Raw genomic sequence first — 15,467 nt, 5'->3', positions numbered from 1 at the left:
AATGTTCCGTCACGAGCAGTTAATTTGTTAACCACGGTCACTCACAAAGGTCAAGTTCACAAAGTATTGAGTGTTTAAGTGCAAATACACATTAACATGAATCCAACATATTAATAGAAAAGATTCAAAGATCATGTGTTAACAAAAAAAATACGAATTTGTTTACACACTGACGATAGTGCTGTCAAACAAGTCTATGAAAAGGCTGTATTTGCAACACAATTTTATAACAATAATGTAGTGGGCGTCCAGAGCATGTGTCTGAGCAAAAGATGGGTGGAGCGGGACAAATTTTAACGTAGCGGGGAGCGGTTTATAAAAAGGTAGGAGCGTAACTTGGAGCAAGGACACTCGCAAAATACTGCTGAGTGGACGTTCTGAGCGGAGCGTGGAGCGACCGGTGGGCAAATCAAGGTGAGCGGGGGATTGCTGGGGAGCAGGAGGGTGGGGGGGTTGTTCAACATGAGCGGATAGCGAGCGCGACAACATCCCCTGGAGCGAGGAGCGGCATTTCCCCCCGCTCCGCTCACATGGTCTGTGGCCGTCCCTGTTTCATCTCTCTCTCAGGGGTCCTTGGCCTGAAACACGTTGAAGAACTGATTTAACAGCTGTGTAGGAACCCCACCGTGGTCTCCAACGACGATGACGTTTACACAGCGATGGAGGTTCAGCTGCTTCAGGCCGTTCATCAGCTGTCCAATGACGTTGTCTATCTCCCTCAGTGGGTTATCCAGCTAGGACAAGGACAGCAACATACACATACGTACACGTGAGCCAACTGCTGCTGACCAACTCTCTTAAAGTCTATGGCATATGCACACACGCACCCACAAACACAAACCTACCTCATTGCTGAATGGTCCCAGTCGATGTCCAAACGTATCAGGCTGTTCTGAGTGGACAGCATAAACGTAAGGCCTGGAGAGGGAAACGTGAAAAAAATTACTGCTCATCTAGCCTGGCTAATAAGCCAGACTCAAATCACACTGTCGTGTGGTATTTGAGTCTGGAGATGCTGTGTATGGATCTTGTTTCCCGGGGGGCGGGTTCAAACATTTTCTCAATTGGTCAGAGCTACTCTCAGTCAAAGGTCTCAAGCATTGAACGTCACTGTACCAAAGCCCGCCCATATTGCATACCGTGTCCCGATTGGCCACACCAGTTCTCTGGTGTAGGAAATGGGCGTACAATTGAGCCTCTCCAGACCGTAATCCGCCGGCAGGCAATTCTTTTTTGCCAACGGCTGATTCGGTCTGGCTTATTCGCCAGGCTACTGCTCATCGGGGAATAAAGTGAAGTCAAGTCAGTGCTTCCTACGCACCTGGCCACTTAACCCAGCATCCGAAATGGTCAGATGGGTCCAATTTCCCTGTGCACATCGGCCTTGTTCAGACTGGCTGTCCGAATCCTCTATATCCAGATTGTAGTCAGGTTGGTTTTAGAACAAGGTTCAAATCTGTTTTGCAGAAATCAGTTTTCCATGTGGGTTTTTACTGTTCAGACTTGAACAAGGTTCAAATCTGTTTTGCAGAAATCAGTTTTCCATGTGGGTTTTTACTGTTCAGACTTGATAAAACCAATCAGATTCCAACCTGAATTCTGGATACTAGGCCAGAACTCTGATTTGGGGTGCCAGTGTGAACATAGCTGAGCTCCAGAGGTACAGAACAATAATAGCGTCCATTTGTTACCCTTAGTTGGTTCGTGTCAGCCAGAGAGTTTGGGAGACCCCTCGCCAGCACAGAAGGGCAGAGCTGGGAGGCAGCACATTTTTGAAGCAGTGTTTACGTTCTGACCGGTAACCGAATAGTAGTCTGGCCTAGTTAGGGGCCGGCCTTTCAGTTATGGCCGTCAGTAGCTCCCCAGCAGGAGCCTGTATTACTTTGTATCGACAAGTTTTTTTTTTTTGCTTTCGTTTTGTTCTGAATAAAAGCCCTTGGCCATTGTCCAATGGGAGGGTTTGATCTTTGTACAACCACACTACCCCTTCCTGTTGTGTTCCAATGACATTTTGGTTAACAAAAGACAAGGGTCACAGAAACAGCTGGTGGTCTCTTTGCTGACCATAAACTCTACAAACTTTCAAATTTTATCAGTATTGAGTCTGACTGACACTTTTCTAAATACACACAAGTCAGATACCATCACTTACAACAGCCTATTGAACAAAACAAAACCTTCAGCCTGCATAAAGGCTCAGAACAGAGCCAACCTCAATCAGCCGGTTCCCTCAGATTGAGCAGTGTCATACTCTAGTCTACAGTACCATTCAATGCACAAATAGTGTTTTGAGCTTGACTTGAACAAGACTCAGTGGAAGAACTTTATAATTTGTCCGAAATGACCGTCCTTGACTGTTGAACAAAACCCTGGGGTCGTACCTCTCGTCGTCGGGAAGATGGAGCCAGTGGAGAATGGTCAAAATCCTCCTCTCCAAGGGAATCACCCTAGCAACAGAAAGAGAGTTAACAGCCTGGTGTGTTGGTTTATTGAGATCCACTAACTGAAACTAGGGATAGTTCTAAAACTGGACTGCTGAATGGTTGTATATTACTCTTCCCAACTATTATGTAGCACATTATGCTACAATCCAGGACTTATCTTAATGAATAGAACAGTGTGAGTATGTTAATAATTGACATCTGGTTGACAATGTCAATGAAAAGTTATTTGCACGGTGCGCACTGGATAGCACCTTCATCTTTATTGTAGTTCGGACATCGTTGCATTTATTAAATGAATATAGTCATCTTTGCTGTATTAAATTAAACCTGTATAGTATATCCATTATCCAACCAACAGCTGAGATCCAGAGACATTTTTAGAGATCCAGGGATTTTTATTTATATATGTATTGCTTATTACAACAAGATGACAGCTGTGGTTGACACGAGGGTATGCAAATCACCACAGCTCACTAAACAAACAACATGGCGCTTCGGCTGCTATGCTTTGAGCCCTCAATAGCCACTGTTGTTTAATTGTGTGTGTGTGTGTGCGTGTGTGTGTGTGTGTGTGTGTGTGTGTGTGTGTGTGTGTGTGTGTGTGTGTGTGTGTGTGTGTGTGTGTGTGTGTGTGTGTGTGTGTGTGTGTGTGTGTGTGTGTGTGTGTGCGTGCGCGCGCGTATGTGTTTGGCCGCCCCTGTCGCCCTCGTGCTTGTTAGGTCATGCAATATTCTTTGCCAGTTCATCTCTACTGTGTTTGTATTTTTATCCCTGTACTGTACTACGGTATGCTGTTGTGTTCACACTGGAACAGAATTATTTCCCATAATTGTAAAATCCAGTACATGGTACAATACAATTATTCAGGTTTGGAACTAAGCATACAATTAGGAGTACATGCTTTAGTTTAGACATACTATTGGTCCGACTATCATTAGACCGACAACCTACCTCAAACCCTAACCTAAACCTAACCGCAAGCACGGGAGCAGCGCATGTTCGACCGCATGTCCGACCGTTGTTTCCGCATGTGTGCCTAATCTGCATGTGCATCCCTACAATTAGGACTTTCGAAGTGTGTTAGCACTGCAGTAGTCTCTCTCTTTGTAGCATGTGGAATAGGTATGTGTACTGTCTATGGCCATTCAGGACATTGTGCCACCACAATATTACAATATTCACAATCACAGATCTATGCATGCACAAATATAGTATTTTAAAACACACACACATAGAAGGGGAACTATTCCGTTTCTGACTTACATAGGCCAGAAGAAGGTGCCTGCTTTCACTCCTTGTTTCTCTGCTGTGATCCAGATCTAAAGCAAATAGAAATGGACAAGATTTAAATACAAAATAAAAATACAATTGTGTTTTCAACGACAAATATTCTGCCACTATGCATTCCTGTGTTATGCTTTGGGGTGTACTACTTCGGCTGTAGTAGTTGAGGGAGGGGGGTTAGAGGGCTTGCTTGCTTGGTTTACTCATTCAGTTCATGGATCCCCACATTTGCTAACTGGGGATCCATGCCTTGCCCAAGGAACCATCAACCTCTCCCACTTACTGTGCAGTTTGCCAGCCAATTATGGGCTTCAAACCAGCGATTATTAAGTCACACACCAGTGCATTACATGGAAATTAGGGCTGCAATGTTCAATTATTTTCTTAGAGATAGTATTCTATGTATCACTTTTTCGATTCATCGAATAATCAAGAGGCACTTTCTTATTTTAATAGTGCAATTCATCACATCATGATTCAGTTCATCTGTCATGATTCAGTTCACCCATTTCCTATATTATCATAATCACGATATATGATGTGATTAGTTTACTGTTACACGCTTAATGGAAATACTCACAGGCTGTCCGTACCACCAGCGGTGCTTCAGTTTCTCTCTGCCTCTCAGGGTGAATGTGGCATCAAACACTGGGTCGTACATGGTGTTTCCCACTATACCGTGAGACTCTGGGTAAAGACCCTACACAAACAGTACAGCAAACAGAGAGGTTACTGGTTCTTGTAGTTGAATGTACTGTATGTATTTGTAGTAAAGCTTGTAGTCAGACGAGTGCAGTATGTCATGCAATTCTCCTATGCGCTGTATGAGTTGAGCTTGCAACCGTGTGTATCAAAGTGTGTGTATCAACGGACTGATGGCGGCCGGCCATATATGGTGGCGTGACGGGCGGAACAACGGACTGACAGGTTTTCCAGGTTTTCATAGTAATCTGGGACCTACGGTCGCAATTACAACAAATTACAACTTATGTACCGGTAATTGAATTTTAAATAACAATTTCAGACAGGATGACTTACTGTGGCTAGTGTGTACAGGTTGGGGAAGGTCTTGGTAGGATAGACCGGCCGCATGTATGGTGACGATGTGCCACATGATCCTACACGTAGAGAAAGTATGTTATTCTCAGGCACAAGATTTATGTTAATTTAACTGAAAGCAGTTCACCTAAGATTATGATACACATTTATTTTAATTTGAGTTACAACTTCAACCTCTTCATCTAAATTATTTTCAACCAAACAGGTACGGCACATGTAAACATAAGTATTGACAATTCGGTCGATATGAGTGGCATAGATAGATAATTGCCTTTCGATGTTTCGAGGTTTCTTGGCTAATATGCCTTCAATAGAATGTTTGTCTGTGTCTGCGTCTCTGGCCTCTTGCGTGCTCTGGCTTAAAGAGTCATGCTACGTCACGTTGACTTAATGCCGGATTGAGGTGATTCCATGTCAGATGTCATATTTTCTGTGACAGTTAATATACTTTGTACCACTCATGTAGGTGATGCTTGAAATATTTCTGTTATTCTCACAACTATTTGCTGCATTTAGATGCATGCTTGTGTCGTGGACCAAACATATTTTTTGCATAGTGGTTTCTGTGTTGGAATTGGGAGTCCTGGACATGCGACAATTACAATGCCTATACTTGTAATACTATATATACACAGTATACATTAATAACAGTGAATTAGGATGTAATAGGAGGACTCACTGAGTTTCATTATGTTAGGAATGACAGATTTGCCTTTCTTCAGGTAGCCGTTTCTGAACCCATCCACTGACAGCATGATGAGGGGAGGGCGGATAAATCTGGTAAAAGGACAATGAGAACAAATTCACAAATACACCCGCTTGCATTCCTGTGAAAACATGTTAAAGAATACACTAGAATGCCAGATATGCTTTCATAGTTATTCTTCACCAGTGGACCAAATTTCAACAGTATAGCCACTTTATCATATATAAATGCCTGGAAAATGTCCAGGGAATCAGGTCAGGACACTGTTGGCCGTTCACACATGTAACATGCAACAGGAGAATGTCAATTTCCGATGATTAATATTATTTATTATTATTCAAATGTATTACTATAGTATCTCTGATGTCGGGGAGAAACGACCTAACTCCAAAATGTTTTTTCAGGAAATGAAGAAAACAGCGCTTTAATACTTTCCATTGATCCAGAATGTTGCGCTCATACATACAGCCTCATACATACAGCCCCTCAGTTTGAACTCTGGAAAACCTTCATAATACAGTGCACGTCTGAAAGCGGCTCATGTTTTGACTTTTAATGTACCCAGGGAATGCTTACCAGGGAAAGTTGACCGAGCACACACACTCAACTCTACACACCGATGGCCTTGCATCATCATCATCACACTCACACGTTCACACATGGAAGCTGCCACACGTACAGCTCAACCACAGTCGTCTACTTGTTGCCCTCTGAGCAGCTCCCTTGGTGGTGTGTGTACACAAAGGTTCCAGGTCGGCAGAAAAGGTCACACTAAATGCATGGTATTGGTCCAACCATCCAACATGTACTCATAAAGTGTGTGAAGTAAATGTAGTTGAAGGGCGTGCATTTAAACTCACCCTGCAGGGCATTCAGCACTCTTGATCTCCTCACAGTCTCCCTGCAACCATGAACTGTCACCTGACGCCGAATAGAGATGGTAGAGAAAACACCGTAGAAAGTTACACCTAGCTGCACCCCATTGACGGTACAGCAATTGAGAATGTGTCTTCAGAGCACATAGTCATAGAACATAGTCTCAATCTTGCCTCATTTTAATTTTTCCCTTTCTCCTAGCTGGGACTAAAGTCTATATACTGGGGGCGCCGATTGCCGAGTGGTTAAGGTGCTTACCACATAGACTTTGATGTCATACAGTGTCCCGTGACTGGGCATACCTTTCTGTCTATCTATCTATCCATCTGATCCCATTGTAGTGTGCTTTGTTGTGCTTTTTACTCCTATAGTGATTTTCTTTTTTCCTTTAACCACATGAACCCTATAGTGTCCTAGTCTCACGAGAGGGCCAAGTATAGACCCCTGGGGGACCTCAGTCACAGGGTTTAAGAGGTTAATTCACTTTACTTACTATATTGGTACATATATTAGCCTTATTGCAATGCAACGCAGTCATATATATTCAGCTTTATCTAGACTACGGCCCTCATTTATCAACGCGGTGGACGCCCAAATATGGGTGTACACCGGAATCACCGCATTTCGGCATTTATTATTTCCGCAAAACCTTGAACTTGAATGTGAGCCAGGACAACAATCACGTCAGGTGATTTTTGGAGCTGTCGTAGGCTTTGTAAAAAGTAAGTAGCCTTGCCGAGCCATGAGGCCCATAGGGTAAGAGCCTATCTCCTGTTTCTGTAGCGTGAGGCAGCTTGATGTACAAGTACACCCCCTGGACATGACGCTAGTATGTCGCAGGGACTTACCCCCAATCCAACCCTTGATGCTGAGTGTCAAGCAGGGAGGCACTGGGTCCCATTTTTAGAGTCTTTGGTATGACCCGGCGGGGATTGAACCCCAACCTCCCAGTCACAGGGCGGACACTCTAAACACAAGGCCACTGAGCTGGTCGTAGGCTTTGTTCTCACCTGTTTTTCTGTCGTACACAAGCGGAGCAGCATTGTCTGAAATGCTGACAGGCTGTCACAGGCATCTAAACATATGTTTTCACTCTTAAAATGTATAACTAAAAATACATGTGAAAAACATATATTTTGTAAAGGCATGTCATATGAAATTGGTAGGATATTGTAAGTGTACAAGCAATAGTAAAATCACGCAATTAAAAACAATGTTGCAAGTTAGATGCTTATGCCATTTAAACAGTGTTTTGCATGAGCGCGAGGATTTGTGCTGCTTGTGCTGGAATCATGACGGGACGTTGGAGAGTAGTGCAGAGTGAACTGCTGGCTGCAGCTGCGGAGAGTCAAGTGACAGTCTCCCAACATGGGTAGACTACTGTAGCCTAATCTACAGCAGGCCGATCAGGTCTTTCTGGAGTCACGGTATGTGCAATCTCATCCTCGTTTAAGGATAAACCTGACGCGTCGCTCGAATGCCAAATGTGCCGTGCAAGTGGGGACCGCATAAGCTAAACCAGCCAGCCCACCACCACCAGTGCCAGTGCCACATGAGGCTATGTTAAGGTTTAGGCTGCACATTCATATAATTGACAGTTGACAGCCCAGCCACTGCAGCGACTAGGCAATCTAAATAGACTGTCATAAACGTGCATGGTCACGTTGTCACGGACGGACCACAGTATAGAGACAGACAGGACAGGAGGAGATGCATCTATTTGCAAAACAGCAGCGTGTGTGTGCGCTATAGTTATTTAATTCATGGTTCACAAATCACAGGTTCAGGTTTTCGTTCACTATCTTGTTGTATATCTTGTTGTATATTAAATGAATAAAGACTTTAATAATTTAATATAGGCTACAACTAACAACACACAGTGACAGTTGCTACATGACTGTTTTAAGTTAACGTGCACTGCGCACGAATGGGTAAAATTAATATAGTAGGCCTAGCCTACAAACGTATTCCATTCATGGCGATATGCAACTGTGATGTGTCATGTAGCCTTGGTGCGTGCGTGCGTGGACATGACAGCCAGACAAGCGAGGCGAGAGGGAAACCGTGTAGGGTAGGCCTACAGCTATTATTTAATTCATGCAGGTATTCGTTCTTTATTTATTTAAGATACAACACACCAGTTGGGCTTGCAAGTTGTGTGTGCGTGCGTGCGTCTGTGTGTCACTGTGTGTGTGTATGAGAGGGGGGGTGAGGCGGTCAGCCGAAACTTTTTTATTGGCTTTTTCCATCATGTAACTATGGTTTCCATACATTGTTTGGTCGTATTGCAGTTGTTAATGTAAAAACGAGGGCGAGGCTTGATTTTATAGGATTGATTTCAGCCGTCACATTTATCACTGCTACTCTAGGAATGAAATTAAGGATGGATCAGCTGTTTGCGATCACTTCATAAATGTCATGCCGACGTGAGTGTACTCCAAAACCTACACTCGAATTTGAGGCAGATTTTACACTCAATTGATAAATGAGGGCCTACCTTTGCACAGTGACTTGTAGTTGGTGCAGCAGTCGCCTCTTTCCAGGCAGTCTTCTGAGCAGTGACAGGCATGGTTGCCGTTCCGCTCCTCCCCGCAGCGGGCCTCACTGCACTCAAACCCCCCCGCTGACACAGCGGAAGAGGACCACAGGTTATCAGTCAACACACTGGGCCAAATAAAGTGGGTGTAACAGAATAACAGGAGGCCACAGTCAGAGTGTAGTAGTATAGTAGTAGTAATAGCAGGTAGAAAAGAAACATTGAAGCAGACATAAACCGACCTGTTTTGAGGCAGAGCTCGTCAAAGTCAGCACAGCAGCTGTAGTAGGTCTTACACAGGTTGTCACATCTGCACGAAATGGAAGAGTCAGCCTCCTCCAGTTCAAAACACCTCCCCGTACAGGTGCCTACTGGACTCAAGTTGATAGCTGGTGGGGTGGAGAGGAAATGAACTATGGCTTTGTTCAGACCGCAGGCAAGTCAAATACGATCTTTTGGAACGACTGTCCATTCTGTGATTTGCAAGCAATCAGAACTGGTTTGTGTATTCAGACACCGTCAAGATATATAGGTCAGTATATACGGTATTGGTTGCTCAGTGCTGTGATGCTTGGCTTGTCGCTGAACATGTTGTCACATGTTGTCAAGTACGCTGTCAGGATCATCATCTTTATTGTCCCCTCACACAGGTTTACAGGTGTAAGGAAGTGGGTGAAATTATTATTATAATTTTTATACTGGTTTTGAGTTTGAATTTGTGTCCATAGTAGACCGAGACACAAGACAAGTCAGATTTGAGTCGAATTTCAAGCCACATGGTTTAAATCTGATATACACAATTGTGTTTCCATGTCCTTTTTGGCTTTTCAGACTTGATCAAAACCAATCTGATTCCAATGTGGACAGACAAATTTGATTTGGGCTGACAGTCTGAACATAGCCTTTTTAATAATAATGAATTACTTATTTTCTATCAATTGCACACCCCATGAAGCCTCGAATTCATGTAGATCTTTTTGTTTTTGTCGCATGCCTTAGGAAATTATTTGATGATCGGTGGCAATTGACCTGCATTTGAGTCTCCTACTGGAGACTGCATGAATGCATCAGATTATTGGCTTAGGAATGCGAAAAACAAAAGAAAACAGGGGTTAACTACTCCGTGGATAAAGGTCAGATGATAGATCATAATGCTACAATCTTTCCGTTCATGATTTTTGTACTGGTGTCTTTTGCTATGGTTTAATAAAGAAAATCAGGTGTGAAAAGCAAGGCAAGGGCTTTACACTATAAATTACGGTAAAAGTAAAGATAACAGGGGATTAGGTGATATTCACCAATATTTGAAAACAACCAGGTCAAAGAAATTCAGTTAAATTAAACCATTGATTCATAAAGCAGTAATCCACATCAATGGCTGTCTTACACTTGGATGGTGACGGTGGGATGTCTCCTTCTCCAGGTCGGCTGGCTTGGAAGACATATGCTCTGCTGAAGTCACTACCTAACAGGCAGGACAACACCACCACTACCTGAGGACAACACAGTATTAATGGCCATTTTAATTAGCCTGCTGCTCCATGGTCTGTGGTGCAGAATACTCCAGATAGAGATGGGAAGAGTTGTGTCATCTCCGTTCACTCCATCCAACATCCATTCCAATCATTTTACAAACAAAGAATATTCATATCCATCCACTTTATTTATAGAGAAACAACTGCCTTGAACCAAATGGTTGTACACTCAGTAACAAATAAAAATACTAAAAGTAAAACAATAGACAAAAACACATAGAGGGTGCAACACAGACACGTTGCCAAACGGAAACAGCAACTCTCAAGTCTGAATCATCAAAAACTATGGAGTACAAGTTGAGTTTAAAAATTTGATTTTTATATATATATATAATTCCGCATTCCTATAAAATCCATATACTTTGTTGGATCCTGGCTTGACCCCTTAATTTCTTTGCACCAAATTGCACTATGAAAATAGTTGATCTACAAGCGGTGACGTGTTGCAAGCTTGAAAAATTTGTTATTTTTGCTGAATATTCGCCAACTGCAACATGTCCAGCATAAGGTTCAAGTGGTAACCCCCTGGTAGTGAAAGTGCTGAGTGAACTCTAAGTTCAAACAACTTTGGTCTGGTTGGGTTTAGGGAGCAGCACACAGCCTAGGGGTGACTGGCAGGGCTTTTAAGACTCTCCATACTCTGCAAAGAGCACAAAGCCCAAGCCAACCTGACCCCACAAACACGCAACGAGCAAAAACAAAGCTTCACTCACACCGATAACAGGTATTTTTGTAATTGTTATCGTAACCCCCCCCCCCCCCCCCCCCCCGCTGAAATGCATGATGTCTTATCAAGATCTTAATCTTGATGCCCTTCTTACCAGTTTTTGGGAATTCTACAGCATCTGACTACTACTATTGCACAACTTCACCAATACAACTGTTTTGGGATTGGGTGTCAACACAGATAATTGTTCATGAAAATGTGGTTACCATACATACATATACATACAGTATTCAATATACGTGCCAGTATTCTTTTTCTCGCCCTTTCTTAAGGATGATATAACCGTGAATCTAGCAGTCTTCCCTTAGGAAGATACAGCTAAATGTTGGTGTTGAATGAGAATAATTGAGTCAGACTAATCTGACCAGCAAATATGATGGCTAGACACAAATATATATATATATATATATATCATTTTTTTTTATGTTTCTCAAGAGTCAGTGACTGTTTCACTAAAATATCATCCTCCCCGCCCAGCTTAGCTCCCCAAACACGGGGCAATTGTGTTCGCAGATAGACGCTCGACAAAGACGGATGCACCACAGTGGACTTAAGTTGAACCCAGAAAGTTTACGTTGCTACACTGTAGCAACTGAAACTTTCTGGGTTCAAGATGCTGTAGCAGCTACAGCATCAATAGGATTTGATTGTACTAAGTAGACACACAAAGCATAGACCTTGATAACACCAAAGACAGTCACTCAAGGTTAACAGGCTGGCAAACAATTGGCTATTACACGGTTACTGCAAGAAGAGATTTAGATCATTTAGATCATTTAGATCATTCCACATGCATTCCGTCTAAGTGTCCTTGAGCAAAACCCTGCGACTCACAGATTGTTGCACTGAAAAACTGCGTATTGTAAATAACCCACCAAAATGTGAATAGTAAGCTTGTTTTTATCAGCCTGACTCAGCTCAGGCCAGGGTCATTTGGATTCCGGGGAAGAAAGACTTGACAACAAACTGCTCGCATGCTGGGGATATCCGTAGGTGACAAGGATTAAAGGGAAAGGCAAGGGAAATGTATTTGTATACCACATTGCAAACATAAAAAGGCAATTCAAAGTGCTTTACATACAAGGCAAGGCATACCATTTGTAAAGAAGTTTTTGATTGATTGATTGATTGATTGATTGAAATATTTATTAACAGTTTGCAGAATTACAGTACATTTCAAGCACAAACTCAATACAAAGACTGTTAACTGTGAGTGGACGACCCAATTAAGCATTACACTTGTTTACAAGAGGGTCCACCATGTTCAATTCATCAAAACATTTAGAGACGTACAGATAGACACTACTATATAGTCTTTACGGGGGCCAGTTTCGAATTGCAGCCGTCCGTAGGTGCCCTTTGAGAGCGGTTTTGAAGGAGTCAAGGGATTCACATGTCTTAATGACTGTTGGTAGGGCGTTCCACATTTTGGTAAAGTAAACATGATGGGGCAAAACCCATGAAGCTGGTTGTACAACAAACCCATATAGTTATTGGACCTGGACCCACACAATAATTCAATTTGATTCTAACTGAAACTATATTAGTTATGGTACTTGATTCAATAACACCATGCAGGTAATACTAATAATAACCTCACAAAAGAGGAATATGGGACTCAGGGACACACCAGGCTATGACATCATTATGGGTAAAGACAGCCTACTGTGAGCCTAATGTGTTACATGATGTTACACTATTTCTCTCTGATAATGATCATAATTAATAATCATGCAAAGCAGTACACTACAGTCTAATTAGAGACTAACCATTAACTGTAGAGCTTTGTTTATCTACACCCTTTCATGTAAACAATCTGTCAATATTGACAGAAGTGGCAATTCATCATCATCATCATACAGTAATTTAGTGCCAAAAATAATTAGAGACATATGGCTGTCAATGGCATGAGGGAGCAGTTTGTAGGCCTAAAGGGGACAGGGCCAGGGGCTAACCATTAACTGTAAAGCTTTGTTTACCTACACCCCTTCATGTAAACATGCTGTCACTGTTGACACAAGTGGCAATTCATCATCATCATCATCAATAGCCTACAGTAGGCCATCTATAGTAGGCTATCTATCTACCGGCTGGCTGACGTTGTCAACATCACAGAGCTATAGAAACAACACCAGAGCAATTGTAAAGCATGTAAACGCCCTGATACATGATTAAAAAAAAATAACTTGTGAAATGTCAAAACGAAAAAGACTTCTAAAGTTCTCAGAGACTAAAGTCTCTGAGACTAAAGTCTCTGAGACATGTATATCGACCTCACTTCGTAGGTCGATATGGCTGCATCAATTCTGCAAGAGTGCAATGACGAGGAGCAACTATAGTCATTGTTGCCGAAAACATAATCAAATGCATGAAAAAAACAAATATCCCAAATAAAATAAACAACACATCCGCGATCTTACCGTACCAAAAATCCCAGAAGCATGATGTTCCAAATTATGCAGTATCCGCCTTTTGCATTCCCACTCAGTAATAAATCTGCCGAGCCTAGCCGCTGCCTGTCTGTCTGTCCGAATCAATGGCAAGGACGCAGAGGGGGTCAACACACTCTCCCTCTCCCTCTCTCTCTCTACGCAGGGGGTGGGGGGTTCAACTCTCTCTCTCTGTTGCTCAATCTGCCTGTCACCGTTGGCTCCTCTCTCTGACTCTCTCTCTCTCTCTCTGCGCTTGTTTGCCTTGTGCCGCTGGCTGGAGCGGGGATGGACTAATGGTGACAGGCTGACAGCTGTGCTCTCTGGTACAATGCTTGGGGTCGGGGTGACGCTACAACACTCACTGTCAGCGTTTCACGAATCACTATGTGAAGGTCGGTCCAACCATTCACTTAATAGTCTTATATTATAGGCCTACACAAGAGAGGCAGTGGTTCCCAAACCTTTTCATGTCAAGGACCCCCAAATGTACACTAATTAGTAATTAGCCCGCGGACCTCCGTTACCGCAGTGATTTACTCGGCTCTTGAAATTGCGAACTAGGGCCTCTGGAAAGGACTGGAGTAGAGCTGGAACACTTATGGATGGACTCCGATAAAAGAATCACAGGAGGAGAGGAGCTTCTTTTAGTGGCTTTACTCGGACAGGGAGGAACTCCTTATATGGTCAGCACACTCACAACAAAACAAAAAAATAAGTGATATTTGAATTAAGTGAAATCACTGAATATACCTTTAACTCTGAGAGTGTACAAATGGAACCAAATGGACCGTTACACTCTCAGAATTACATAGTAGATAGCAGAGAGAGAGAGAGAGAGAGAGAGAGAGAGAGAGAGAGAGAGAGAGAGTCAGAGATGCAGGCTACTACTGGATGAATTACCACAATTTACCATACAATTCTACACTAATACTATATTGTGCACTGCATGCATAGCCATAGGTATGCTATGATGTAGGAGGATGATCTGATCCTCTTTCCAGGATTACATCTAATTTCCCAGAAACCAGCCTAAATCCCATATGTGGCTGTGTGGGCAGGCCGTGTGGGCCTGAATCTGATCTGTTTACTGATGTCACAATGCAAAGAGAACATGCAGTCAGTTACCCAATGCTATGTCCAAAACTGCACAGGAAGTGCTTTTGGTGCCACTCGTATGCCTATGTGTGTGTGTGTGTGTGTGTGTGTGTGTGTGTGTGTGTGTGTGTGTGTGTGTGTGTGTGTGTGTGCCTGCCAAAAGAAAGTCTGGGTGTTCCTAAAAACATTTAAGGTAACACTTGCAGATAAGGTTCATGAAGTAATGATTAACTCATGATTATGCTTAACTAATGTATTAGTTAATCATTAGTTAATCATTAGTTCATGAACCTTATCTGCAAGTGTTACCACATTTAAATATGCCCTCACCACTATGTAATAAAGCTTAATTGCCCACTTCAACAAATTAGTCTATGTTATAGCAGTACTCTGCTTCATCAACTCTTAGAAGTTGGAACTCCATTTAGCCCTCTTTTCCTTGTAACAACAGTTTCGTTAGACCCTGAAAAAGTCACTGCTGGATGAAAACCAAGATTATGAAAACACTGGACCAGCAAGCCCATCTGTCTCCCTTTGCTGTGTTGCTTGTTGCACAACAGGATCGAACACAGCAGAAACAAAGATCGGAACACAAAATACTACAACATAAAAACCCAGCTGGCTGACTTCTGCAACTCTGTCTAAAGAGGAACGTCAAGCTACAGTATCATTCAAGGTTTTCATGGACATTTTTGTTTTCATTTTAGTCGATACACTTTTTTTCCCCGATAAACTTGTGGATTTCCACTACTCATCAGAGCTCTACCCCCCGG

The 15,467-nt window shown here is 42.7% G+C and overlaps 1 protein-coding gene across 1 annotated transcript in view; it reads right to left on the bottom strand.

The window, feature by feature from the left end:
* Window positions 1–15,467, bottom strand: part of enpp2l (ectonucleotide pyrophosphatase/phosphodiesterase 2-like) — a gene marked incomplete at both ends in the record, with an annotated part of 57,421 nt that overhangs the window by 25,939 nt on the left and 16,015 nt on the right. Inside the window, 11 exons of the mRNA XM_079522018.1 lie at window positions 626–734; window positions 846–918; window positions 2,382–2,447; window positions 3,708–3,763; window positions 4,309–4,428; window positions 4,767–4,846; window positions 5,467–5,564; window positions 6,354–6,414; window positions 8,867–8,992; window positions 9,148–9,294; window positions 10,293–10,398. Of these exons, the coding sequence (XP_079378144.1) occupies window positions 626–734; window positions 846–918; window positions 2,382–2,447; window positions 3,708–3,763; window positions 4,309–4,428; window positions 4,767–4,846; window positions 5,467–5,564; window positions 6,354–6,414; window positions 8,867–8,992; window positions 9,148–9,294; window positions 10,293–10,398 (1,042 nt within the window). The remainder of the gene's footprint in view (window positions 1–625; window positions 735–845; window positions 919–2,381; window positions 2,448–3,707; window positions 3,764–4,308; window positions 4,429–4,766; window positions 4,847–5,466; window positions 5,565–6,353; window positions 6,415–8,866; window positions 8,993–9,147; window positions 9,295–10,292; window positions 10,399–15,467) is intronic.

Source organism: Electrona antarctica, assembly GCF_951216825.1.
Source record: "Electrona antarctica genome assembly, chromosome: 15".
In the NCBI taxonomy this organism is placed as follows: domain Eukaryota; kingdom Metazoa; phylum Chordata; class Actinopteri; order Myctophiformes; family Myctophidae; genus Electrona; species Electrona antarctica.
This window is presented reverse-complemented; position numbering and strand designations above follow the sequence as displayed.